Source organism: Lepisosteus platostomus, chromosome 12 (genome assembly GCF_059453375.1).
Source record: "Lepisosteus platostomus isolate fLepPlt1 chromosome 12, fLepPlt1.hap1, whole genome shotgun sequence".
Taxonomy (NCBI): Eukaryota; Metazoa; Chordata; class Actinopteri; order Semionotiformes; family Lepisosteidae; genus Lepisosteus; species Lepisosteus platostomus.
In genome coordinates, this window is record NC_142622.1 from 8451384 (window position 1) to 8477765 (window position 26382).

A 26382-nucleotide genomic window follows, 5' to 3' on the forward strand; every position below is an offset into this window, starting at 1 on the left:
CAACGCCAAACTCTACTCCTCAGCGCTGGTTTGCATGCGAGTAGTTGTGAGAAAGCTCTGGTAACCAAACATTTACCACCCAAGGGTTTGAAGTTAAACGGTTTGTAGAAGAGCACGTGTAAAGAGACAGTGGACGCTGGGTCCAGTCCGGGGAGAGTACAGTCCGGGAGCACTACAGAACCGGACCTAAAGAACTACAGAACCGGAGAATAAAGATTAGGTGGCTTTATCAGCGGCTGTAACTGTTAAAAGCTCTGACTGGTCTTAAAACTTCACATTACCTGCACCCTGTTTGAATTATACTTTCGAATAATGACGGGGGGAGGGGGTCGTCACCTATTTAATGACGTATTCAAATATCATATACACCCACCGTGGTCTTTCTCCGTCATCTCACGGGTAACTTGACAAACACGACTTCAAATAATTTCACAGGCTAGCTTCCGCAGGGGGTTGGAATTCAACGCCATACGGTATTAGTTTACAAAACAGCACCACCGGGCGGGTGCTATTGGCCGGCCTCGGGTTCCCTCAGCCCTCTGGGCATTGTGAACTTCTAACTTGGGCTGAATTTGGATACGCCCGCTCGCCGACTCGCTGAATAATGTAAATGTCCTCAGGTTCTCAGAGAGACGCGGCGCAGCTTCCCCTGATCATATGGTAACGGATCGTAGCTATTCGCAGTCCGGAGGATGAGCACGCAGGTCATGCGTAAAGGAAAGGTTAATGGGGAATAAAGATGTTAAGCTTCTGCTAAAAATCGAGTCGAACCGGATGGGTTCGTGAACGTCAGGCTGCCGGCGTGTTTGCGCTAGCCACAGACGACGCTAGTTAACCTCGCTGGAGGTGCAAGTTGTTGAATTTGCTTTTGGTTTGTTGCCTTTTCGCTTCTGCAAAAAAATAAAATGGGATGCTCGTCAAGTACCCAGACCCTGTCGCAAGAAGGGAACAGACCGGGCACGAAAGCCGAAGAAAGTAACGGAGCTAGTAACACAATCGGTAAGTGTGAAAGACGTGCAGCTTATTTGACTGCAGGAAAATGCGTGTTACTTGTTATATGAAAATAGACCAAATATTCCTGTAAGTCTTAGCAAGTCAATTGTGGCATGAAAGAGTGACAGGTCTTATTGTACTTAACTCTTCTGAATTGTACTGACGTTTTATGCCTGGTTGTGGCGTGCTGCTCACCAACATAAAACACGCGTAGACGTCGTTTAAAAAGTTTGTTTTTGAAAAGATCAAATTGCCACATGACTTAGTAGTTACGAAACGGCACGGAAACGTGTGCCGTGTGATTTATGCCAGATCCACGGTATAAACTAGAAATCCAATACTTCAGTTCTCCTGCATTTTAAAATAACCAGGTTGATGGTTATGTTGAATAATTCAGGAAGTTGAACTGCAGGTTCAAAGCTTTTAGACTTAATGCATAATTACTGTAATTTCACCCATGCTTTAGCAGACAGTCTGATTCAGTATATTTTGGAAGAGGGATACATTTGGAAAGGGTCTTCATTCGTCTGGACTTATGGAAGTGTTTTCATAATAAAAGGTGTCAGGGCGTCTTTTTATAAGCCGTCGTGCACAGAAACGTGTTCCCGGTGGGGATGAACCATTAAATGCGTATGTGACCGAAACTTCTAGTTACATTCATTCTCCATCCCATTCGGTTTTAGAAATTATTCTGAAATGTAGGAAACTGATTCTTTAACAATCCAATATATGCGGGCCAGGCGACACAACCTTTTACAGTTTGTTTATTGATTTTTCCACGTTTCTTGAAAAAGATGTAGAAAAAGATGTAGATGACCTTTTGCTACTATTTAGTTTAACGTGCATACTCATAATCTTGATTTATAACCTGTCGATTTCAGTTACTCGTAATGTTATTCATAATTGTGTAGAACGAAGTATTGTGTAGTCTAATTATGAAAAGTTTGCATTACTTGTAAAACCTGTGCAAAGCCATTCATAACTTGATTGAGAAATGTGTAGTTCCTGCAAATTTTAAACCTACATATCGTATATATTTTTATCCGTATCACTTGTATTTTTTTAACTTGTGTAATGCATTATACAGTGAAAGCTGTTAAAAGTTACTTGATGATAGTTTATAGAACAACTGTCGATCTTGTTGTTAGTGTTTGAACATCAAGCCAGAATTCACGGTGCCAAACTCAGTCAGCCAAGCTCACCAGCGGCACCCTTGACTCCGGCCGGCTGGTAGCTGAGCTCAGCTTGACAAGACACCCTTCCAAGTCCTTTTGGTCTTGTCTTGTCTGTGACAGCGTCTATGCAACAGACCCCAGTAGCACACGGAACACCCGACTGAGCTCTCTACAAGCCCCGCCCATTACTGGGCGCGACCCGTTTTGTTAGGCGTGGCTTGGCGTGAAGGGGGCGTGACCGTGTGTCTGGGCGTGACCGGTATGTATGGGCGTGGCCATGCGTGTCTGGGCGTGTTTGGGCGTGGTCGCTGGAACACCGCACCAGCTGCTAGGAGCCAGTCCAGCTTCAAGGAACGCTACTGTATCTGCATGAGCTACAGCTCGTTCAGTACTTTCACACACACAAGTAACTGCAGTAAACATTTTTTAAAATTTAATTCAGAAGCTGTTTATTACAAAAAATGACCAGGAGTTAAGTCGCAGGAATGTAGGGGCTCTTGATTGGGCGTTTTGGAAGTTTTTTAATTTGTATAGTACGTAAAAGGTGCATTTGTTTAGTGTCAAAACGTAACTTTTCTTTGCACCTTGTTTCCTCTCAGTGTTTGAAAGCGTGGTGATGTGTCAGCGCCTAAGGTTTCCACCAGGCTTAGAGTGCGGAAGCATTTTGGAAAGTGTGATGTTAGACTTCACTGCTAACATTAACAAGGATCATCACGTTCACTCACAATAGTAATTGGCCAGGATGAGAGTTATAGAACTTCTTCTTGGATGGTCCAGAGTTTTGTGTATGTGTGCTTCCTTGCTAGTATCCTGAAGGCTGCAGGTCTGGGTTCGAGGCTGTACAGCATACTTGGCAGAGAGGGGTTGAGGCTCAATGTAGTTCTTGGGATGCTGGGCACCCGTGGCCCCAGAGCAAGACTGAGGCTTATCAGAATGAGTTTTGCCTGCCCTTTTGCATCGGTGTCACTGAACACCAGATACCAGCAGTTTAAGGTGTATAATTACAGTGAGTAAATAAAAAAAAACCCACTGTAGATCAAGACTGGGCCTGATGCACAATTCAGCACAAGCATTTAGTATCGTCATGCCTCCCAAGGAGGTGTACAGCTGTATGTACCTGTAACAACAAGTGAAACATTGCAGGGTCTAAAAGGGAATATGACGGCTGATCCTTTATCTGTTTTTTTGACACGAACCAGATGACACAAAATAAAGTTAAGGGGATGTGCATCTTAAAGCTGATAACAGGAGGCACGTTTTATACAAAGTGCTGTGGAAGAAGGTAAACAATCATGTTGTCAAAGCTGATAACCTGGTTTCTTTCAAGACATGGCTGGATGAGATATTCAGGTCAATTAGCTACTAGAAACTGGATGGGCTAATGGGGCCAGATGGCCTAATCAAGTACTGCAAGAAATACTGAATTTTTATCTGCATTAAAACACACACACTGTTATTTAAACAAGCAAATAATGTTTGAGTGATTCAACAGATTTTGTGGTGATTTTCTAAAGTGATGGTAAAACTGCAATTGTGTACTCTAACGTTATGTACAATATGCAGTGAAGGCCCAGTTATATTCTATTTCTGTAGCCCTTTGCATTGTCAGTATGTAAGAGCACTCTGAAAAAGTAGTTGATAAAAATAAAAAGAAAGTTTTAAATTAGTTGAAAAGACCGTGAAATTAAATTGAATAGTAGTTGTTTTTTCATCTTTAGCCTGGACATGTTTATAATGAACTTGCATCAAAACCATTAAAAAATTGTCAGAAAACATGTTCGGGGTAAGAATTGAACATTGGATTAATTAACTAATAATAGCAGTCTAGATAGATGAATGGCCGCCTCCCGTTTATCACCTTATTTTTTGTTTTTGTCCTTATGTTCTTGCATTTTTCAGATTAAAAGAGGGATATTGTAAAGTATTAAGTAAGGTAGTTTGTCTGTTTTGCTGTTTCTGAGAGAAAGTTCGCATAGCCCATTGATGTAAGCCGTTGCCAGAACAAAAAAGCAGTCAGAGCCGATGGAACTCTCCAGCAATACCACAGAAAACATGCTGGTGCTTTAAAAAAACGAGAAGGCTTTATTACGACAGTCTTGTGAAGCAGTTCTTTGGGCCTTACTTTCATACCTAGAAGATTGAGGGTTCAGATTCCACCAAGGGCCTTGTGGAAGTTCACAGGCAGCACAGATACAAATTATTTTGGATAAAAATGTTAAACCAATAAATTAGTAAGGATTGCAAAGAAAATGGAAGAGCAGCCTACTGCTTAAAACCCCTTGTGTGTTAAATGTAAGATCAAGGATTTGGTGTTACACTTATGTGCAGGAGTTACGTGCTCAGTGTGTTCCATTTGTTCAGAGATTCTTTGACACTGGTGGTAACAGGCGTTTCGGTTTCCTTCCCATTATTTCACCACTTTTGGTGTTAATTCATATTAAAACTCCAATCTGTTGATGCGATTTGAAATTCCATCTTATTGGCTTGTGTGTCCAGCAGGCACTTAGATGTGAACCAGGAGTAGTTGGAACAGAAAGTGCTCATTTGGACTGATAAGACAAACAATGACCACACTGAGGTCGCTGGAAGCTCAGGTTGAAGGAAATCAAATGGCAGCTGTTCATGTGAGCTTCTTTGGCCTGCAGGCACCACGCACCGCCTGCAGAATTTGATAGGAAACTGGGTAAGCAAATGCTTCTCAAATGTGTAACTTTTTGTAGCCGATTTTTCTTGTCACATAATCCTGAAAGACTGATAATTCAGTCTCAGATGTAAAATTATTCCCGGTCATTTGCTTAGCTTTGAATACTACTGCTTTCTCCCGGCCACAAGCCAGTATCTACTGAAATTTCCAACACAGGTTTATTGTCCAGTAACGGTAGTGTCCTACATTATCACTCACAATTGAACTTTTCAGGAATCCAACGGGAGGCAAACCGTATTGCCTTTCTGAGTGCAATAGAAATTCAAAGGAAATCTGTCACAAGTTTGCCACTTTCTTCACAGGAGTGCAGGACAGGCAGATGGAAAGCTCACCTGAACAATAGAAAAGGTTTAAAAACCATTGAGTTGCTAGATTAAAGACTTGTGCATACAAGTGAAATCGTCATACTTGTATTTTAGGAAACTGGTAAACGTGAATAGCCTGGGATTTCACACCGCTGCAGAAAACACCCAACCTCTTTTTTGTTTTGGTCAGGTTTTTCTGAGAGTTTCGGGTTGTAACATCTAATTTAGTGGTCTTCTACAGGCACTAGATAAAAGTTCTCTGACCTCAGGATCAGATAGGCAGCACAAAAACATTAAATCCAGGTCTGCCAGCAGAGACAGAGAAAATGCCCCTGCAATTCTACCTTCTAAACAAGGCCTCAATATACTGTATCCTTAATGATATCGGGTGTCAATCCTGGTGAGAAACACGACTGTGGGTTTAACACTTAACTTAGGTCCACTTCTAACCTGCAACCAGTTTAACCCCTGGAGATCATGACTGGTGGATGGGTGATTCATCAATCCCCATTGAGCTTTGCAAGCAGTGCCTTGCAGAGGTAACCAATGTGCGATGTGGGCAGAGAGTCACTCAGACAGACCCGCCGCTGTAATTGTTGGGAGATTTAAAGTTATTTAAACCCATATTTGGTGCTTCCACCAAATATTGAGTTCCTGGGTCTGAATACTCAAGCCTTCATCATATTTCAGTTTTTTTTATCCTTAGGTTTTTGCTGATATTTTCTGTACATTTCTTACCCTTTGAAGTCCTCAGTCTGAGCATTCAGGTTTTGAATAAAATGTTAAGTATAAAAATGTGCACCATTCTCAGGGGGTGGTGTGGTGATGGAGTGGCACATTGGTTTGCACTCTTGCCGTGCAGTGCTGGGGTTGTTGGTTGAATTCCGGCTCTGGGGTACTATCTGCACGGAGTTTGCATGTTCCACCCCTTTCACATGATTACCTCTGGGTGCTCTGGTTTCCTTGTATAGTCCAAAGATGTACTTGTTTTTTTCTGTCACAATAAGCTTTATTTCACAAAATAACATTTCACAATGGGTACGCACTTTAACAAATTATTAAACTGACATCAATTAAAAACTTTCTTAATCAGGTGATTGTCCATGATCAATCAGTGCAAGTGGATGATGAGGCTGGAGTTGCACAATGAAAGAGTCCCTCCAAGCTCTTCCGCTTGCTTTTGTCCCTGCCTTTTCCTTGTCCCATCTCCAAAACTGCGGTCGTCCAGTCCTCCGCAGGAGCTCAGGGAACAGGGATTTTTTCTTTAGTCCCTGTACAGGACCCACAGTCCCTTCCAGCGCTCCCACAAGGTGTGCTTGTAGGTTAAATGGCTCCTGGGAAAATTGTCCCTGCCATGAGTGGGAGTTTGTGCCTGTCTGCCCCGCAGTGGACTGACTCCCGATCCAGGGTGTATCCGTGCCAGGATAGATTCCAGCTCCCTGTGGCCATGAATTGGATAAAGCCATTAGAAAAGGGAGGGATGGACGGGACAATACTTTTGCAAGGAATTGTAACATAATTGTTACAATTGCAATATCGTAACATAATAATCGGTGCATTTGTTTGATTAAAATAAGACAAAAAAATCGATCGCTCATAACAATTCTTCTCTGCGAAAGTGTTTCCACAGACAGGACTGAAGGACATCTCACATACAGGCATTCGTCTGATAAGAGGTCCACACGATAGGAGTGAGGAGCTATCCCTTCTGTCAGGAGTGTCCATTTCTGAAAACGTTTACTTCCAGAAGCAGGGTTTTGTAGCCCCATTCCTGAGTCCTCTCATAATTTGACCAGGTCTACAGCCCCTTCCTTTCTACCTCCAGGAATGATGTATTATATATATTGCCTGCACAGACCATGCACTAAATGAACTGTTTCAGTCATTGCTTTTCTCTGTTTCCTTTCCCACGGTGATGGGGGAGTCTTTGTGCGTTGATTATCCATGGTTGATTATTTTAGTAAGCACAAGGACAGGAGCATGTTGGGATTCTCCTGACATCTCGTTTCCTCTCTTGGAATGGAGGGGGCCTGTGACGTGGTGAGAACAGCTCATGGTTACACTGCAGTAATTAGAAAATTAACGGCATTTGCAGGTCTGTGGGCAGCTGGACAGAAGTGCTTTTTCAGAAGTGCACATGTCACGATAAGTTTTCCCTGCACACCTTGTGTAACAAGTGACACACCACACCTTCCCTTTAGGTGAGAGCCTAGAGGACAGTATGGCTGCCTCTGTTTGAAAGCTTCATTTCGAACATGCCATTTTCACTTACCGTCTTCAAATTCACAATCTGCAGTTGGGCGACTTAAAGTTACATGCATTCTTTTTTTCTGCATGATCTACAGCTTGAAACACAGGATAGGAACACAGTGCAGACTCTCACGCATAATAGATATTTTACATCTCCTGTATATTCCCCTTTGATTTGTTGTATAGAACTATGATTTTTAGGAATAAGGCCGTACCCGGGAGATGACAATGTTTTTCTGAGCGATCCAGATACTGGACTACATCCTGTTCAGACCTCATATTCATCTGGCTTCAGAAGACTTCAGTCATCACAGGCAGACTGGACAGCAAACGCAAAACCAGCTGCTTTTTAGAAAGGAAATACTGGTATTTGACTTTGGAAGACAGCTGAATACCAGCTGTGTATTCAAGAAATAATCACTCATGAAGCTGGGTTTTGGGAAAATGCAACATTTTATTACCAGTAAATGGGAATAAAGGGAAAGGCACTAGAAAGGCTCATCTTCCCTTTCTAAATGCAAAAGCTGACCACAAAGTCAAATTACCTGCTAGTTTTTGTGATACGGCTTTCTGTTCACTATTAACAAGATACCAGACCTCATTTGGCTTCTGACCAGCGAGAGAGATTATGTACTCTGTGTCTGAGCACCCCTGAATGTGGCTGGTAGAATGGAAAACAACATTTGTCCAGAGAGTTGCAGCTATCTGAGGGAGCCTGTGGTGGTTAAAAATTCAAAGTACAGAGTTCATAAGAGCACGACAACGCTTAAAAACAAGAGGTCATTTGGCACTTCTGACCCATTTGGTATTTAGTAGATACGGGGTAACATCCTTAATGGTGACCATTAAACAGGCACATTAGGTAGGAAATTATTTCCTATAAGAATCAATGGAAATGCAGCTTTTTCTTAAAAGACATCCTGGTATCAGCTTCAACCATGTGCCTGGGCAGGCTGTTCCACACTCCCACAACCCTTTGGGTAAAGAACTGCCTCCTTTATGAGGTCACCTATGCCCAATGCCAGAAATCACCTGCTTGGCATTTGGGTTGTTCCTGAGTGGGGGGTTTGACTAGTGCCTCAGGCTTGCACAGCACAAAACTCTTTCAGAAGCACCCAGAACCAACACTGCTCAAATCAGACACAGTGTTAAAGGTCAGTAGCTTACTGCTGTCCCTCTGGGGCCATCTGAATAAGGCATAAGGAAGGTGAGCTGTTGTCATTGTGCTCAGAATGTGCAGTTTGGAACTTAAATACGGATTACGTAAAATGCATTTGAGAACTGTGTTTCAAACGAATCCTTTAAGGGCCTGATACAAACAGCCACATTTTATCTTCCCACTGCATGTTTATTGAGAATCAAATGCTGATTTTTGAAAAAAAAAACAAATAGGAAAATGCTCCCCCAAATAACAGCAAACACTGAGAAACCAATCTTTGTACAGCAAAAACAATTTGGCTGTAACTTTTCCTGGAAACCTGCTAAAAAAAATCATCAAAAAAGGCTTTTCTTTAAGGTCAGGCAAAGTCGTCGTACTTGCTGACAAAAATTAATTCCGCATTCCCCACTGGATTAGCAGTGATCTTTTCTTGCCAGTGCATGAAGAGCAAATGAAATTCAAAAGACCTAGAAAGAATTCAGACTGGGCACATCAAGCAGATAAGCACTTGGCAGACGACATTTAATATAGACACACACAGAATGTTACATGCAAGTAGCAAAAACAGTTCAGATACTACATGGGGAAAGCACTGAGCTTGATGAAGCTGTTGATTCATTATTTTCAGCTCCCAGACACTGAACAGAAGTAATACAAAGGGAAAATTATGGTGTTAACTGTTTACAGTTTAAAGCATTGAATTTATATAAAGGGGTGTTATGTTAAAATTGTACAATGCACAAGTACGCCTTCGTGTAGACTGCTGTGTACAGTTTTGTTACAAAAATGCTGCTGCTGCTCTGAAATCAGTCCCAAAAAGAGCCATTACCCTGCCTCCCACCTGTATGCTCTGGCCCCCCATGACCTTGAATTGGAAGAAGCAGTTAGAAAATGGTTCAAGTGCAGAAACAGAGCATTTGAAGAAAAAAAAAACGTTTTAAATTAGAGTAACTCGAGAGAAAATATTCATATATTAAAAGAGAAGCAAATAACACTACTTTTGTTTTTATATATTGCAGCATGATATGTAGAAAGCTAATTCCACCAATACTATTGAATAAAGTAACCATCTACACCAAAGTGACTGATGTGAGCATTAAAATCAGTTTTTCATTAATTTATTCACAATTGCATAGAGCACCAGCATGTTAGTACATAGCGAGACAGAGTGCTGCCAACAGTGGAACCATGTTTACTGGACATAATATACTGTCAACCTTTCTATTGCTAAAACTATTTCAAAACCCCCACAAGGCTGTTTTTTTCATCCTTTTATTTCACCCTGTAGCTCAACTGAGAACACTTTTATTTACCAGAACGCCCTGGGGACGCACTTACTGGAGCTGTATGAGAAAAAAAACCTCGCGGGGTTACAAACACAAGTGTCTGACACACTTGTAAGGATGTGAACCCGCACCTAGTCCAGAGACCCGACAGCTGCTCCACTCTGCTGTCTTGAAGTAGCGTATATGCTGTAATAAGGTAGTAAATAAGCTAATTTGAAGAATATTTCATGAGCCAGGAGCTAACAATCTGATGTTCCTTTATAAAATGGTAGTAACCTACGCAATTTCTTCCCCCCCCCTCTTTTCCCTGGGGCTGCTTATCCCAACAGTGGCTCAGAATCAGAACAGAGCCAGTGCTGAGGACTGTGAAACTATAGCAGACCAAGTTCCTCTTCCGATCCAGAGTTTCGAGGATATCCCCTGCTCACAGGACCAGCGGCACTGGTTCAGTGCGGAGCCCCCGGGGGCAGTCCCCGAGAGTCCCCATGACACCGAGCCCCCCCAGGATGACACAGCGGCACTGTCTGAGGCCCCCGCAGAACTACAGCTCCTTGCTCCTGCGCCCGCAGCCGCCGAGCAGCAGGCCGAGGCGGAGGAGACGTCCGCTACCCCGGGGGCCGCCGCCGCCGTCGTCTCTTCGGGCTGCGCGACGCCCGACCCAGAGGACGATCCAGACGCGCCCGGCGCTCCAGACGCCGAGCCACCCGGCGAACCCGGGGCTCAGGACGCCGCCTCAGAAGATGACCCCGCGGGAAGGGAGGCGGCAGACGCCAGCGCGGAGGGCAGCGCAGAAGACTCGTCCAGCTGCCCAGCCGGGGAGTCAGAGGTGACACCAGTGGAGGCCGACATGCCCCCCGCCTCCGCTGAGACCGCAGAGGAAACCCAGACCTCAGAGAGCCAGGTCGAAGGTACGAGCAAAGGAAAACGTGTCAGCACCTCTCAGCTAGGTTTCTAGCGGCAGTCGCCCCATTGAATGCATTTAAACCCAAGGTTTGCCAGTACAGAGAGTGAACACCACCAAATCAGGTGCTTTGTATTCAAGATCTGCACTGTTAACGGCGGCCCATTTTGAATCCGTATTTAAAGAAACACACGAAATACTTGTCAAGTAAATGAATACAGCTTTGTAAATCACTTATGTTTAAAAAACCCTCTACACATGCTGTCCGTTTTCTAATAGTTTTGACATTCCAACTCTAATGATGGGAGAATCAAACAATAACGTTTGTTTTTAGCTCAGTGTTGCTTTTTAACTTCATTCCCCAGTTACTGTTTACATTTTACCGTTATTGTGGTTTGAAATGCACTCATCAATGTCTTTCTAACCCTGAAATATAACATATAAAAATAGCATTGCAGCTCCCCTTTAAATGACTATAGTACCATAGAGGAACTGCAACAGTGGAAGAATTCTCCCAGAAGGGAGCCCACAGATGTGTACGGTTCAGTCAACCCCAAGAACCTGTGTAGTACTGGTGCTCTCGTTCCCTCTGCGGTGTGCTTCTAGGCGAGACGGGGGAGAAGGTGGAAGAGGAGACACAGCAGGAGACAAAGCCAGCAGAGCCGGCAGACACGGAGCAGGCAGAGGTGGAGGAGCTAGTGGACACCCTCTCTGGTGAGAAGAGAGCTCTTCCCTGTGCAGGAGATCAAGATGTCACGGCGCAGTTCAGGCTAGTTTTGATGTGAGTGTGTTAGAGAAGGTCGTGCGGAGAGCAAGGAGAGAGAGACCATGTTTTCTGATCTCTCTACTCTAAATCTCAAGCACTTCCAGGTGCGCTTTATATATATGGGGCCAGACACAGCCACCATCAACCACAGAAGTCGCATTTAGGACAAGAACACGGCATGTATTGAAACACAGAATGTAAACGGTCATGGTATAAGAATATTTTAAATACCAAGGCAAAATATAAAAAGGGTTTGAGAATGTCGCACATTCTTTTAGCCCACCACATAAATGTGGTCTGTCCTCTGTCTTGAACATTAAGAGAGCTATGTTTAGACCCAGACACAGACACACTGATTGAACCCGATGATGATCAAACTTGGCACACAAGAGAGCATGTCATTGCTCAGCAATTCCTGACAGGCCTTCTTGCCTCAGCTCCTGCCCAACAGCCATTTGAACAAGACGGGCCTCATCTCGTCTACAGTCGAACTCTCTCGTGACCCCCGGCTCCTATAGGACCCTTTCCATTATCTTAAAGAAACACACCAGTGAGCGTCCGCATTTTAAACCCCAGAGGTTTCAGGCATGATGATCGTTTGTCAGGAGCACTGTCACGTACCTGCATTGGGCCGCAAGATGCTGCTCAAACCTAATGGTATTCGTTATTCAGAAATATAAGAAAAGAATAATTCAGTGACTGATGTGAACGTTCAAGTGGTTTAGTGTCCATTGCCACTGGCCTTCAGTATTAATCTCCAATGAGGATTCCACCTCTGAGCTGTTTTGCTTGTGTTTCAGCTACCAGCGTGGAGTAAAGAAGCGAAGTCCTCCTCACATAACCATCCACTTTTAGTCATCAAGGAGCAGAAGAACCTGTCCTTCAGGAAAAGGAAGCAAAAGGGGCTTTTGGGGACATCGGAACTCCGACAAAGAAATGCAGCAGAGTTAAATGTGATCTTTACCTTTGCCAGTTGCCAAATTGCAAAGCAGCAATTCTCACACGTTTTTGTTACTGAAGACATCACTGTGCCTTTTTTTTGCTGAAAATGGGGGCGAGGGTGTTTTGAATCTTGTACATATCGTTTTTGCTTTATTAGCTGCATAGGTACTGTTTAAAAATGTTCGTGCTATTATTGCTTTTAAAAATCTTATCATTTTGAGAGTTCACATTTTATTTGGAATTAAACCGCCTGATAGGTTAAAGAACAGGGAAGAGGCAACTTAAGGAGCTTTGCTTTAATGTCCCTTCTGAATTAAATTTAAGGCAAAGCACCATCACAGTCATTTAAAAATAAAGAAAGACTGTAAATAGATTGAGTGTCTTTATCATGCTGGATCCACCTGGTTCAATGTACAACCTTTCACAAAGGTGCTTGGTCCCCCTATTATGATGTGAAATAAAATGTAATGTAAAGACAAATCTGAAACACGATAGGTTTTACATTAATATATTTGCATCTTTTATAAGGAGAGATTCCATTTTGAATGTAAGCCACCATGCTCTGTTTGATGTCTGTCTCTTCATGACAAATTAACCAGATCATAATTGGGAAAGTGGAGCTTCTGAAGAAACCATGAATCTTTTCAAACCAGGAACTTCGAGCAAGGAGTTTCAAGTGAGATTGTATTTAGGTCTGCACCTCAGAATATCTGCAGCCAGGCTTTCAGATAAAGAGTTCCACATTGTTAACTTGTGAAAAAAGCCCCTTTCACCTTGCTGTTGGCTGCCTGCTTCCCAGTTAAAAACACTAAAGCTTTGCTATTAGCTGTAACAGTTAGTTTTGGCTCACCAGTCTCTCAAGCTCATGTGAGAGGAGACACTGATCATGCAACATCCTGAGCACATGGGGGATATTGCAGCATGTTTATTTTTCCAGTTTCTGAACAAGATATCCTGATAATAGTCAACACAATGGCAATGTATAATTTTGCAACTCTGATATTTAAAATAAGCACGGTTAATGATGATAAAACATCCGACTTGAATACCAAGAGGGCAATACTTTTTGCTAAGCTGTGATCAAGTGTAGAGGCACTGCAAATCAGAATACTGAAAACAAAGAACACTGTTATTATCCTGGGCTGTTTTTATAATCTCCATGTGCTGCCAGTGCAGTCTGGACTGTCCCATCCACTGTGGTCAAAGGGTCCCAGGGGGACCCAAGGATCTTAGGGTGCAGTTTGCAAGGGGTAACTGATCCCCAGATACAACAACAGGGACCCCATTCACCAGCTGGGTGTCCCCTGTTTCAGCCCAATGCTGAGCCAGTGTCTTTTCCCCGATTTGGTGGCAGTGCTAATCCCTCCCAGTCTGGAACAGAAAAGGCTAATGCACACTTTTATCTTTTTTTCATTATTGGAATTCAGCGCTTGCTGGTGCTCCCAAACACTGATTGAATCTTAACTTACAACAAACTGCATGAAAAGATACCACCAGCAATAACATTCATAACACCACTGCTAAGGATGCTGTTAAGGGGGATGAAGGGTTTGGGTCCTGTAGCAGTGTACCCAGGAGCTAGCTCCCAACACATTTAGACTGGACTCTCATCTTCTTTTAGCTGTGTTCCCAAAACTGCAGGGGACACCGAGAGACCCTGCGGTGTGTTCCGTTGTTCCAGGACAGTGGAGTTATTTTCCAGCCGGTGTCAGAATCGCAAGTCTGTCAGCACTTACAAGTTCCATCTTAACACTCCCTTTTATATTTTAGATTTTAATGTTAATGTGCTGTTTTTAATTGGTGCCTACCAGTCTATATTCTTTTAAAGAGCCTTAAAATACTGTGTTGTGAATGGTGCTGTATATAAAATGATTTTGTCCTTTGCGGGCTCTGTGATAGGGGGCCGCAGGCAGCAAAGCAGGATGAACAATTCCCAACTGGGCGACAGAAGTTTAAATCCAGACATTGAGCAGAATTGGTTCAAGAAAGGTTTCGGAACTGTATTTATACTTAGTATGGTACAAAACAAAAAAAGAAATTCCAGCAGTTGAACCTAGGTTATTGGTCAAAACTGCAAACCATAAAAAATGTGGAATAACCTTGGACAGTGGTCTGGAATTAGCTGTTAACATTTATTCAGCATGAACCCCATAGATTAAATCTGCCATAGCCAGATACCTCCATTCCACACCACTGACGAATTCAGGACTTTCCCAAAAACCAAAACAAAACTTGTGAGCGTTTCTACTTAATTGCTTTTACTTTTTTCACTCCCCTGGTCAATATCAATACTAGGACCACTGATCAAGTGAAGAGTCAGATATAGATGAATAATCTAATATCGAATCTAATAAACTGTAGTGAAACTGAATCATCACTGTCAGTGATTAATTACCATTTCAAAACAGAACCACAACCATCCCCCTCCCCTGCAGTAAGTGTGTTTGCCTTGGATTCTCTCACACACCCATGTCAAGGACACCTGCACCATCCCACTATTCAATCTGACATGAATAATTGAGGCGGTGTTAAAATAATTATCAAGACTATTTAACCCTTTCCCAGCACCTCATTTTGCTGTCCTGCTTGCTGTTGCGTCTCTATGTGAAGGACGCAGGACCTGCTCATGGGTCTATTTTCATTACCATCTCTAACCTGACCGTAATGACATAACGGCTTCCATTTAGTATTACAGTTCAGTTAAGTCCAGCCAGTGCAACGAATATACTGGAACGGACTTTCTTTTCTTCTTTCAATACTGAATTTCCTTCTATTACTTCAGTTTCAATTCCCCAAACTGTATGGATATCCAGGCAAACATCTGAGCAACAGTGGGGACTCCATCAGGTAAATGGAAGGACAGTCTTATTATGATTGTTTTTCAGTAAATGAGAACAGACATTGGATCTTGTGCCTTTACTCGTACTGATGTTCATGATTCAATCCAGTGAGCATGATTAAAAAAATACTACAAAGCCAAAAACAAAACACTGGGATCGGCGTTTGACTTTCTCTTTCTAGCCTTCTGCTCCAAGCTCATAGTCTGTGCAGCTCCTGGCCGGTTTGTCAGGATGAGGCATCTGCAATGGGCCCCAGGACAGCAACCGCCTCGATCTCGACACGGCCACCCTGCCAGAGAGAGACAACCCGTTCAGAGACTGGACTGGCACAGGGCACAGCAAGCACTGGATCACCCCTGCATTACTGCACTGTGGGGCTCGTTCCTCTCTCTTCCCTTCTTCATGCAGAAACCATTTAACCACTGACAGTCTGGACATTTGTTAACAGTTTAGCCTGATAACATCTGTATTTCGAAGTACAAAAGCCATACAGCTTTGTAAAAAAGAATTATGCGTGGTTAATGGCCATCTGACTACCAAAACAATTACAGCGGACTGACAATTGGAATGGATTAGTTACTATAACACTTCCTATTGGCTGCTCCTGTATAGTTTACCTTCAGTTGCCGTGTTGAAGCTTTTTTTTTTAAATGTCCTGTTCCCTAAACTGAGCTGTATCAGTAACAGTCAGGGCTGTTGGAGTGGTAGAAAACACTGGTGGAGCCTTTGAGTAAATAGATGGGGAAGCTGTTGTAAATTGCTCATAGCATTCAGACACCCGCCTAGCAATCCAAGTGGCATCTGTAGAAGAAGCACGTCAGACATTTTAAAGGAAGGACGTGCCAGGCGGTAGCGTAGTCTATACATGTTGCTGCTAGCAGTGTGGAGTTTGTATGCTCCTGTGTTCTTGCACCCACAGTCCACAGACACGCAGGTAGATGGATTGGCTCCTGGGAAAACGGACCCTAGTGTAAGTGTGTGCACGTCCTGCAAAGGACTGACGTCCCATCCTGAGTGTATCCTGCCTGGCACCCAACGCTTGCCAGGATAGGCTCTGGCTCCCCTGCGACCCTGGACTGGATGAAGCCGTCAGGAAATGGGTGGATTGATGGGTATCTGGTGAGACTCGGAGGCTATCAACTTACCCTGGGCAAGGCAGCAACCTGGTATGCAGCTCTTGCTGGGAAATGGCTTCTGAAAACTGGCGAGAAAAAAATGCGAGTGAGCAGTGTGTTACAGTGTAATAACTTTAAGTTGTACCTTCCATAATCCTTTTTCAAACTATTTTGATCACAATCACAATCAAACTGAGATCAGAAGCATTTAGAACATCTGCCATTTTGGAACAAATCAAGGATTAAACTATTCACAGGAACACACCAGCAGAACTTATAATGATCTTCTGTTTGCAGGATTTAGAAATGGCACCTGTGGGTAATGCAACTGGAATGCAATTACTTTTTAACTTTTTGACACAGTTTGCTGCCATGTGTCAGCCAGAGTGGAATTCGTGTGCTGAGAGAGCCCAGGCAATCACAGCACTGCTTGCCTCAAGGATCAACAAGTTCAAACACATCAAAAAAGGCACCAAAAACATCTTTTGTACAGCTTTAGTAATTAACAGCATTTAACAACTGATCAGGGCCGGATTTTTGTGTTCGTAGGCCCTAGGCACTTTCACTCCGAAATGTGCAAAAAGAGGGGTCAACGCCAATTGAATGACGTCGAGGGACACGATGCGCTTTAAACTGTTCTAACGCTAAACCACGCGATTGATGGAGCAAGTCGAGCGACCATCACTTCCATACTTCTAGTGTCTAGAACAGCCACTAGATAGTATGTGATTATTGATCTGGAGCACCTAGAGTCGTTCGCAAGCACGTTGTTTCAGCTCGTTTTTCCATTAGAGTGTTTCCCTCCTTCGTAGGCCCTGATGGGAAATCCGGCACTGCAACCAATCTCCATTAGGGGAACTCCTTTTCCAACAGGGATATTCCTGGCAATCAGAGTCTGTGAGGGTTCTGTCAAGCCTGGTCAGATATTTTAATAATAATGGCACAGGCAAGAAATACCGTAAAACAAGAGCCATCGTGGTGTTAGAAAAAGATAAACGAGTGAAGGTTGGCGCGTGAAGAAACTGGTGAATTCCTAAGCAAAACGGATATAGGTCTAGGAGTGGTCCAAGCTGCTTTCCCCTTTACCATTCCAGGGCAAACTCAAATAACACTAAATTGTGTCCCTTGTCAATACACACAAGGGTTCATGGTCACGCCAGGCAGGCCATTCTCTGCCTGATCACACCACAGCTGTCAAGAAAACCAGTGAGACAGAAGCATGTTTTAGATCTCAAGAAAATGAAGAGGGCACTGCTTTTTGGTTTGGAGAAGATAACTGAAGGGGAACCAATGCTCTGGACAAGGGCTGAAATTCCGGATGTTTCCGTCAACTTCACCGAACCAAACCAGCCATTAGCATTCGACTGAAACTATGCAAAAACAGTGTGGTGCAGTGATTGGTGTTCTGGACTCATAGCTGGGAGGTTGCGGGTTCAAATCCCAGCTGCGACACAGTCGTGAGATGTTGTCATCTGGCATGCAAATATGAGCACAGGGTAGGTAAGCTTGTCTCAAGTAAACTTAGCTACGGTATCAAATCCAAGATCCTGTCCCGTTCTCTCACCAATACTCATCTACTTCAAAAGTACCCATTTTTATTAATAACAATTCGCTGATCTTTAGTTACTGAGTGCCTACACGGGGCTCTATTCATGCCGTAACTGTTCTATGTGCATCAGGTCATGGAGAAGTGCTATTAAACTGGAAGGAAGCACTTCAGCCAGGCTGTCTCAGCAGGGGTCATATTTCCATGCACTTCATGGTGTACCATTTCAGCAGGCAGTGAGGATACTGTTGCATTCCACATTATATTAAAAAGGAAATCCCAAACCAGGCAGATCTGCAGTCTTGCAAACAAATACTTGCGAGGTTACGAAACACATGACTTAGGGCTTTCTGAAGTTCAAACGCAACATTGAGGAGGATCAGCTGTAACTGGTTTCAACCCGATACAAACAAGACTTTTCAAGTAGTAGTGGAAGCAGTTTGCATCACACCCTTCATCAGACAGCAGCTTATTCCTTCTCCAGTTATGCATGGAGGAACTACTTACTCTTCACACTGCACATGGTCAAATGGAATGAGGTTGCAATATTGTGATAGTGATGAGAAAGTTGAATTTGTTCACTTAACCGGTGGGCAATAATTTGGAGGTGTGCTCCAGGCAGTTCTGCTACTGCATTGTCCATCTACACTCAACCTGGAGCTTCTCCAGAGAAGCTGCTGTTGTTTTCTGGCTGAAGTACTGTGGTAAACAAATCCACTGAGCTCTGTCGAGAACACCAGGACCAGAGGATGAACAGCAAACCAAAAACAGCACGTCTTTACAAAACTGATGACACGGCTTTAGAATACTTTCACCTTTTGGTTCTGCAAATTGCATTACCGCTGTGTCGGTCCAATAAAATGGTTTTGATCTGCTTGAAATCTAACTACAAAAAGTCGTCCCATTTGAAACGGGATTTGATTCGTTGCCATGTGGCTAAATTCCTTTCTTTTTATGCGGCCATGGAACTCTGCCACAGACACTGAATTCACGAGGTCAACTCTGAATGGCAGCCTTAAGGACATTGTACCCTCGTGACGTCAAATTGTTTCTTGAAGATTCCCTTTGACTGCTCTCGAGCGAGAGTTAACCTCTGACACGGGCCACGCATTTGAGTCAACGTTGTTTATTTCTTCTTCCTGGCGGTCTAGCAACCATCCCATTAACCCTGAACTACCTAATGGTGCCCAATGTGACAAATTTTAAAAAATATATATATTTTGGCAGCGGTTAATCCTAAACCTGCAGCCTGATTTTGCCCAATTTCAGAAACTGAGCAAGGCTTGGCCTGGTTTCAGACCTCTAAGAAAAGCCAGACTGCTGCTGTAAATGGTGTTGCTGACCTGTAGGTGGCACTCTTCCCTCCGGACACCAGTTTCACAAACCCCTGCACCAGTATGGTGACCAGGTATGCTGTGCTGTAGGTGTAGGAGTCATTGTCCTACAGAATACATGTTAACCCAAGGTCCTGACTACTTTTTCACTAGAGATCCTGTGTCACTTTTGGAAAAAGTAGGGATGTTAGCCCCCAGTGTTCTGGGTAAATCCTGCTCTGGGCTGGCCTATTCAGTGGTAGATGAAGCAGATCCCCTCCTATGACTCCATGTCAAGATCTTCAAGGATAAAAGACAACAAACAAATGCAAGGAATTATTCTCATAACACAGATTTGGACTTTCCCCATTACTCTGTGAAAATCAATTAAAAGCAACTATGGAAAAAAATTGAAGAACGAGCTCCCCAGCTGTGATGCTGAAGCTGATGCCCAGACTGCCCTGGAACAACAGCTGAATGAGATCCTACTAACCATCAAACAGGTTAGATGGGTCAAATGGTTTCCTCTCATCTGTGACCCCCTCCTGTGTTCTTATGATGTGCAGCTGTGTTATCTTTTACTGACAGTTCATCAAGGGTATGAATACAGTGGCACAGGAGCACCGAATAAACAGAAATCAACTAAAAACCCTTTTAGTGTCAATTCCTATAGTTAAAAAAAAGATATAAAATAAGGGATGACATTGGAAAATTCTCCCTGGCTGTTCTCCTTCCATTAAAAAATGCTAGCAATCTTTATTCAGACAAGAGTGACACCTTGTGGCCAACTGTGTGTAAAGGCTGGGATACCCAATACAAGAGTACAGTAACGCTACTCCTGCTTTGTGGGTTTTCATTTCTTCATGATGCAGTAATTCATACCTGATTTTTCATTTAAGAAGCAGATTTTCACCATTACGAACCGGGCTCTAGTAAAGCACCACCAAGATTCTTCTGTCCTCCTGTCCACTCTTTAGTTTTGTCATTTTTTCCCCCCAGAAAGTCAAGAATTTACTTTTTATTTTACTACATTCTTACTTTTTTTGGAATCAGGTCTTGTTTGTGTTAGGTGCATATAGTACAGTACATTACCTAACGTTTATGCGTTTGCTCACGAGTGTAAGAATATAACTACTGCAGTGTAAACGAGCAAGGGTGTTGCTGTTTTATTATTTATTTATGGCTCGGCTGATGATTTTAAGCAGGCTACTCAAATAATTAAGCAGGAATGGTATCGTTTTCATAGTTGGATACAGTTCTGTGTGGTACTCAGCTGAAATCTAGGTTATGAGGAAACACTTTTGAGTTGTAGAACCAATCGGAGATTGTGACACAGGACGCAGGGGTTGCCGTTACACAAGTTTTTGAGGAACACATTAAAACTCAAATATCGAGGGATTACTGCACAGTAAAAAATAAATTACTGACAGGGTATAAACAAGTTTTTTTAAAATAAAACCAGTATGTTCCTCCTTGTGCCTTTAGCACAAGTGCTTTTAGACAATAATATAAACATGAATAATTCTCTGATTCTTGCAAAATTGAAATGGCCAATCACACTCACAAACCCAGATTTTGACAGCAGCCTTCCATTAATACCCCAATTAATAGAAGGACATAGATAAAAATGTGCTACGGACTGCACACATTCACACAACAATCAAGATGTGATGCATCTGAAATCCAGTCTTCAATCTTTAATGTCACAGAACTTTCACTGACAAGCTTATATCCAATTACTTTCTGATACTTGGGCTCTTTAGAAATACATGAGCATTGGTAAGAAAGCAGGACGGGATCCTGGATTTGATGCTGTGACTAAGCATAACTAAGACAGACTTACATCTAAGTGAAAGTCATGTGATAGTAAAATTCAAAACTCATCCAATTCAGAGTCACAGAGGCCTATAGCCTGTCCTGGGAGGCACTGGGTGAAAGAGGGGACCGGAGGCCACCTCATCACAGGGCACACACTCACACCAGGGCCAGTTTTCCCAAAAGCCCACTGACCTACCAGTATGTCTTTGGAGTGTGGGAGGAAACCGGAGCATCCAGGGGAATCCCAAGTGGACACAGGGAGAACACCCAAACTCCACACAGAGAGAAGTGAACACTAAGAATTGAACCCAGAGGCAATGCTAGCCACTGTGCCACTGTACTGCCCATATTTAATATATTCTCATTCAAATCGAGACTGGAGTGGTTCAGTGCAACAGTGCGACGTTGTCGATCCCCAACCACAACTTTTTTCCATCAGCATGTTAGTTTGGAATCGTGGCTTACGTGCGACATTGCTTATCAGTGACTCACGGTACTTACACTGCTTGTAAACGTCATTCACACCATTGAAGTCATTTATGTCTGCCAGAAGAACAGTGGTCTTCACAACTGGAAAACAGAACACAATTCCACGTGTGGCGTCAGCCAACGCAGTGGCTGTTCAGGGAGCTAAAAGACAGGACTGGCAAGAAGTCATTTTAAATTTCTCCGATTAGGGCACTAGCCATATCCTGAAATAAACAACGGTCATTGCTTAGCAGAATTTCATTTACTCAACTTGAATAATAATAGCACCTTTAAAGGCGGCTTCTCAAAGCACTTTACAGAATGACAACAACTACACAATATAATACACAATGAGAGGAGACACTAGATGGGGGTATGGAGTATGTTAGAAGCAAAGGAGTAAATAACAGAATCAGTTAAGTTAAGGTCCTTCTAAAATCTAGATTTGAAGGAGTTTAGAGAAGGTGACTCTCCAATATCCTTGGGGAGAGAGTTCCAGAGCTTTTGTTGCCAGGTGGGGAGAAGGACGATAGTAGCTCAGACAGGTACCGAGGTGCCAAGCCATGCAGAGCCTTATAGGTAGGCAGGAGGATTTTGAAGCTGACACGAAACCTGACTGGAAGCGAGGAAACTCTGAAGCACTTTGCTTCCGGCCGGACAACAGAGGCATTCCTTACCATTGTTATAATCACATCCAGCAGTCTTCAGAATCTCTCCCATGTTTGCAAGAGCCTGTTATGAAAGGAAACACCTTCACTAAAGTTCTTGCAACTAGTTTTCCTCAGACAGAAACAGGATCTTTTAATCTCAGTGGATTCCAGTCAATTTTCAACAGCGGTCAATTATTTTCATTCTGCAATTACTAATAAAAAAATGCCAATAAAAGGTAAAACAGCAAAGATTGCAGGCTCTTGCTATTTCTCCGTTAGCACTGGAAAAAAAACTGGTGTGAAACTACCATTAAAAAAAACCCCAGCAAATTAAAAAAAACACAAAAGGAGGCAAAACAGCCTGTAAAAAAAACAACAACAAATCAGATGGAGGACGGAGGGACACATCTAGACCACAATTATCCCTCTTAATCTTGAGAGTTCAATGGTCACTCCTGGAAGAAATGGAGGATGTGGGTTTAGGGCTACCTGTCGGGCTTCAGCAGTCACACCCCCTGGCACAATCTGTCCAGTGGATGGGTCCATCCCCAGTTGTCCAGAGATGTACATGGTGCGGTCCACCAGCACCGCCTGGCTGGAGAGGGAAAGACAAGATCAGGGTGACAGGCAGGCAGGAGGAGGCCATTTCTGTGTCACCGTGGCGACACACTAGCGCACTGTGAGCATAGCCAATCCACTGCAAACACATTCAAGGGGTAACCCGCTTCTCAGTGGAAGACCACTCCTTTATTTTATAAATATACTCTTCCTGCGCAGTTTGTGGTTATCAGACCAAAGAAAGGTTTTTCTTTTAACAATGAGAGACAGAGAAATTGTCTTTATCATCCTCAAGGGGCAATTTCTTTTCCAGCAGCAGACAATATCAAGAAAAAACACAAACACACAGCACGCATGTACATGAGCAAGATAATCCTCAAATGAGCAGGGTTATGGCCATAGGTAGAAATGAGAACTTAAGCCTGTTTGTTTTTAAATGGTGAATTCTGTATCTGCTTTCTGAGGGGCGTAATTAGATTTAAACAAAGGGTGTCAAGGGTCCTCTAGGAAGGAATATGTTTTAAGCTCTTTATGCAATAATTAAATGTAGGTTGTGAGAGATGGGCAAGAGTAGAATTTTTTTTACCAAACAAGCCAGGTGGATCGAAAGGCCTTCACTTGTTTGTAACTTTTCTTAAGAACTTAGTATGGCTTTTTTAATGAACACCCAAATGGAGTAGTCTAATTAAAATGAATAAATTCATACAATTAGAAATCAACTGCTGCTACTGAGACACAGCTGCTCCTGGCAGGATCTCAGCTGTGCACATTCTGTATCCCTCTGCCCATGAGCACGTTACTGTACTCAGATCGCACCAATAAAGCGCACTGGTGCACAAGCAGGTATTGTCCAAGTGGTCGTTGTAAATAGAGGTCTCGATCGACCTATCTGGTTCAGACACTAAAAACGTAATAAAATAATGTGATTTTCACGACATAAAACCCCAAAAAAGTCTGTTTGGGGAAAGAAAAAAGTTTTCTGTATTATTTGTGGAGCTTCTGTAAAATTCTAAACATCAAAGTTTAAAGGTGCACAAAAACTACCAGAAAGTTAGACCTGGATGTTTTTAGTCCTCAAAAGGATCCATTCGAGAGGTAAGCGTCCACGGTAACTATACAAGAGCGAGAGATTGAACTCCCTGAACTCGGTCCGCTGGAAAGTTTCGACTCTGCACTTCGTGTTGAAACATCTTTTAGCGAAGGAGCTCCTGCTGTCCGATTGGCTGAAACAGCGACAACACCTCCGAGCAGGACAGTTCCAGCCGAGCTCCAGCTCAATAACGCCAGCCTACACTAGATCTTGTGTTAAATTAAAACCCACAGCTCTCTAAAAGACATCCTGCAATATTTTTACACAGTTGCACATGACGCACGACATCTTTATACAATATATAGCACCCTTGCAATCATTTTAGGGGAATTGTGGGTTTTAATAATACACTGGCTTAAATTGCGTGTTTACTGCTATGATCTGGAGATGCGTTAGAGTACAAAGACAAAAATGCAATTCTCATTTACAGCAGAAACCATGACGTAAACAGCAGGTGGATGACGTAAACCTGTTCAAACTTTCACTGGCGTGTAATTTTACTATTGGAACAAGTTTTTCCCCCACAGATATCTTCGTTCACAGGGGTTCAACCCTGCAGGTCTTCTTTTCTTATAAATTTACTACCTGCTCAAAGAGCGAGCGAAGGCGCTTCCGTGCCGGCTTCCACGAAACTAAACTATATCAAAACTCTACAGCTAAAACACCAGAGTTTAATTATTTAAAACAAACAAGAACTATTAATAAGATATGGTTCACAAAAATAATCTTTTATTTGAAAAAATACAGTAAGAGGTTTCGCCCATGCATGCTCGTACCTGTAAATCCCTTGTCTTATAGGAGCTTTAGGAGTAAAAGGAATTTTCCTAGTAAGAGCAGACATGTTGCTGATGTACTTAACTTCAGCTCCAAAAGATGAAGGCTGTGCAACCTTTGAATCCAGACGCAAACTATCAGTAGCCACCGTCACGCCCCCGACTCAAGCATGAGTAACTATTGGTCTTCTACTAGTACTGCTCATTAAGTACAGAATAATGACAAATATGTATAAATAATCCTGTGCACCGATTGAGAAGCATCCAGTAGAGTTTTGCACATACACGGGGAAAACAAAACAGTCTACACTTTGATATCACTGCTTCACAGTAACGTTACAAATGATCTTTACGAGAGCAAATTATTGTTGCCTTTTATCAGTGGATAATATTTAACTGAACTGGGAAAAGTGACATCTGTAAGACACGCGTGTCACACGCAGACACGCCACCCGTGATTTACAACTGTACGGTTGCCCCCGACTTGACTAGGGCTAAACTTTCTCACGCCGAAATAAGAACACAATAGACGGACGTACAGTACAAAGACCAGCTTGTTAACTTGTGTGTGTGTGTGTCTGTTTCTTACCTGTATGGTCCAATCGCTGCTGGAGCTTTGGCAGTACCAATTATTCGTCTAACAATCGCCGACATCTCTTTATATTTTTACTGGCTGGATAATAAAACGGCAGACACGATCTGATCCCTTAGACCAGGATTCAAGTAACCGAAGACTAGTTCGCGGCTACAAATGTCTAACTTGGCTTCGCTGTTCCGATCACAGGGCCAGTGGGCTGGAAAGCTCCTTTGCGCGTTTTACCGTAGAACCCGATATACAGGCTCCACATTAAAAAAAAGTCGGTCACACATGGCCCCGTTCGGCTCAACAAGTGCGCCACCATAAGACCAATTGCAACGAACTTGGCCGCTGAAACTAGTCCGCAGCAGCGCACTGAGCACAACAAATTCAGCTGGTCTCCAACTTTGCTCCGCGCGGTTTTCCGTTGCAATTGAGCGCTAAGCTGGCGATGATCACCGGATATTACCGTATTAACTAGTCCGCAATTTACGGACGCAGCTGCTTGCTAAATTCCAAAGTTTATCGCAATTGACCCTCCAGCCAGGACTTGGGGGGGTGGGGGTGGCGGCGGCGTGAAATCACGACAGCAGCTGTCTCTGGTCAGTTTTCGGCAGAGCAGGGGCTCGACTGCTGCCCTTTCCCAGTTTGTAATGAATGAAACAACACGGGGAAACTGAGACTGAGACTGGCTACACTGGAGCCGCTCAGTCTGTAACGCGGACGCATATTAAAAACGGAGTAAATGAGCTTTATTTCCTGTCTCATCTGATGATCATAAATTAAACTAACTTTTGAAAGGTCAGTTGCTGTCGCCTTAGCAGGACTGATTCCTCGGTGTCTCCACCAGAGTCACAAGTAAAAACCCCGTTTCGGCGAAAATACACAAGTATGACGGAAACTGGCTTTTCAAACGGAAGACGTCACGGTCGTGTCCATCTCTCAAAGAGGCACTCCGGACTCAGCTGTGATAATGGTCAATTTACAATTTCTTGCTTCCAAAAAACACTCAGGAAAAAGTTATGAAAATGACCCTGGCGTATTTGGAAACGTACAGAAGGTACGCTGTATAGGAAACCCATTATACTGTACCATTATCTAAGTATCTATCTATCTATTAGAGAGAGAAGTAAATAAAAAGGGAGAAAAAATT

General features: G+C 43.1%; 2 protein-coding genes across 3 annotated transcripts; one reads left to right on the forward strand and one right to left on the reverse strand.

The window, feature by feature from the left end:
* The first annotated feature begins 397 nt into the window (after positions 1-397).
* On the forward strand, positions 398-14852 carry LOC148651015 (uncharacterized). The gene is made up of 4 exons (XM_088600789.1): positions 398-999; positions 10202-10780; positions 11380-11487; positions 12340-14852. The coding sequence occupies exons 1-4, from the start codon at positions 906-908 to the stop codon at positions 12354-12356; spliced, it is 798 nt and encodes a 265-aa protein (XP_088456915.1). The 5' UTR covers positions 398-905; the 3' UTR covers positions 12357-14852.
* Positions 14853-15382: 530 nt separating this feature from the next.
* rida (reactive intermediate imine deaminase A) lies at positions 15383-25610 on the reverse strand. Of its 2 annotated transcripts, none has more exons than XM_088600790.1 (6): positions 25242-25610; positions 22721-22826; positions 22259-22313; positions 21615-21683; positions 16467-16522; positions 15383-15610 (listed from the first exon to the last, which is right to left on the reverse strand). In XM_088600790.1, exons 1-6 carry the CDS (start codon positions 25304-25306, stop codon positions 15548-15550), a joined length of 414 nt encoding a protein of 137 aa, XP_088456916.1. In that variant the 5' UTR covers positions 25307-25610; the 3' UTR covers positions 15383-15547. The 2 variants fall into 2 exon arrangements, with proteins under 2 accessions (XP_088456916.1, XP_088456917.1); XM_088600791.1 differs by lacking the exon at positions 25242-25610 and adding an exon at positions 24656-24804.
* Positions 25611-26382: the final 772 nt, after the last annotated feature.

Coding starts and splice junctions, on each gene's coding strand:
- LOC148651015 (XM_088600789.1), top strand. CDS start 906: ATGGGATGCTCGTCAAGTACCCAGACCCTGTCGCAAGAAGGGAACAGA. Junction 1,000..10,201: donor CGGAGCTAGTAACACAATCG/GTAAGTGTGAAA, acceptor TTATCCCAACAG/TGGCTCAGAATCAGAACAGA. Junction 10,781..11,379: donor CTCAGAGAGCCAGGTCGAAG/GTACGAGCAAAG, acceptor GTGTGCTTCTAG/GCGAGACGGGGGAGAAGGTG.
- rida (XM_088600790.1), bottom strand. CDS start 25,306: ATGTCGGCGATTGTTAGACGAATAATTGGTACTGCCAAAGCTCCAGCA. Junction 22,827..25,241: donor GCAGCGATTGGACCATACAG/GTAAGAAACAGA, acceptor TTCCCTCTCCAG/CCAGGCGGTGCTGGTGGACC. Junction 21,684..22,258: donor TGGATGTGATTATAACAATG/GTAAGGAATGCC, acceptor TCTGTTTTCCAG/TTGTGAAGACCACTGTTCTT.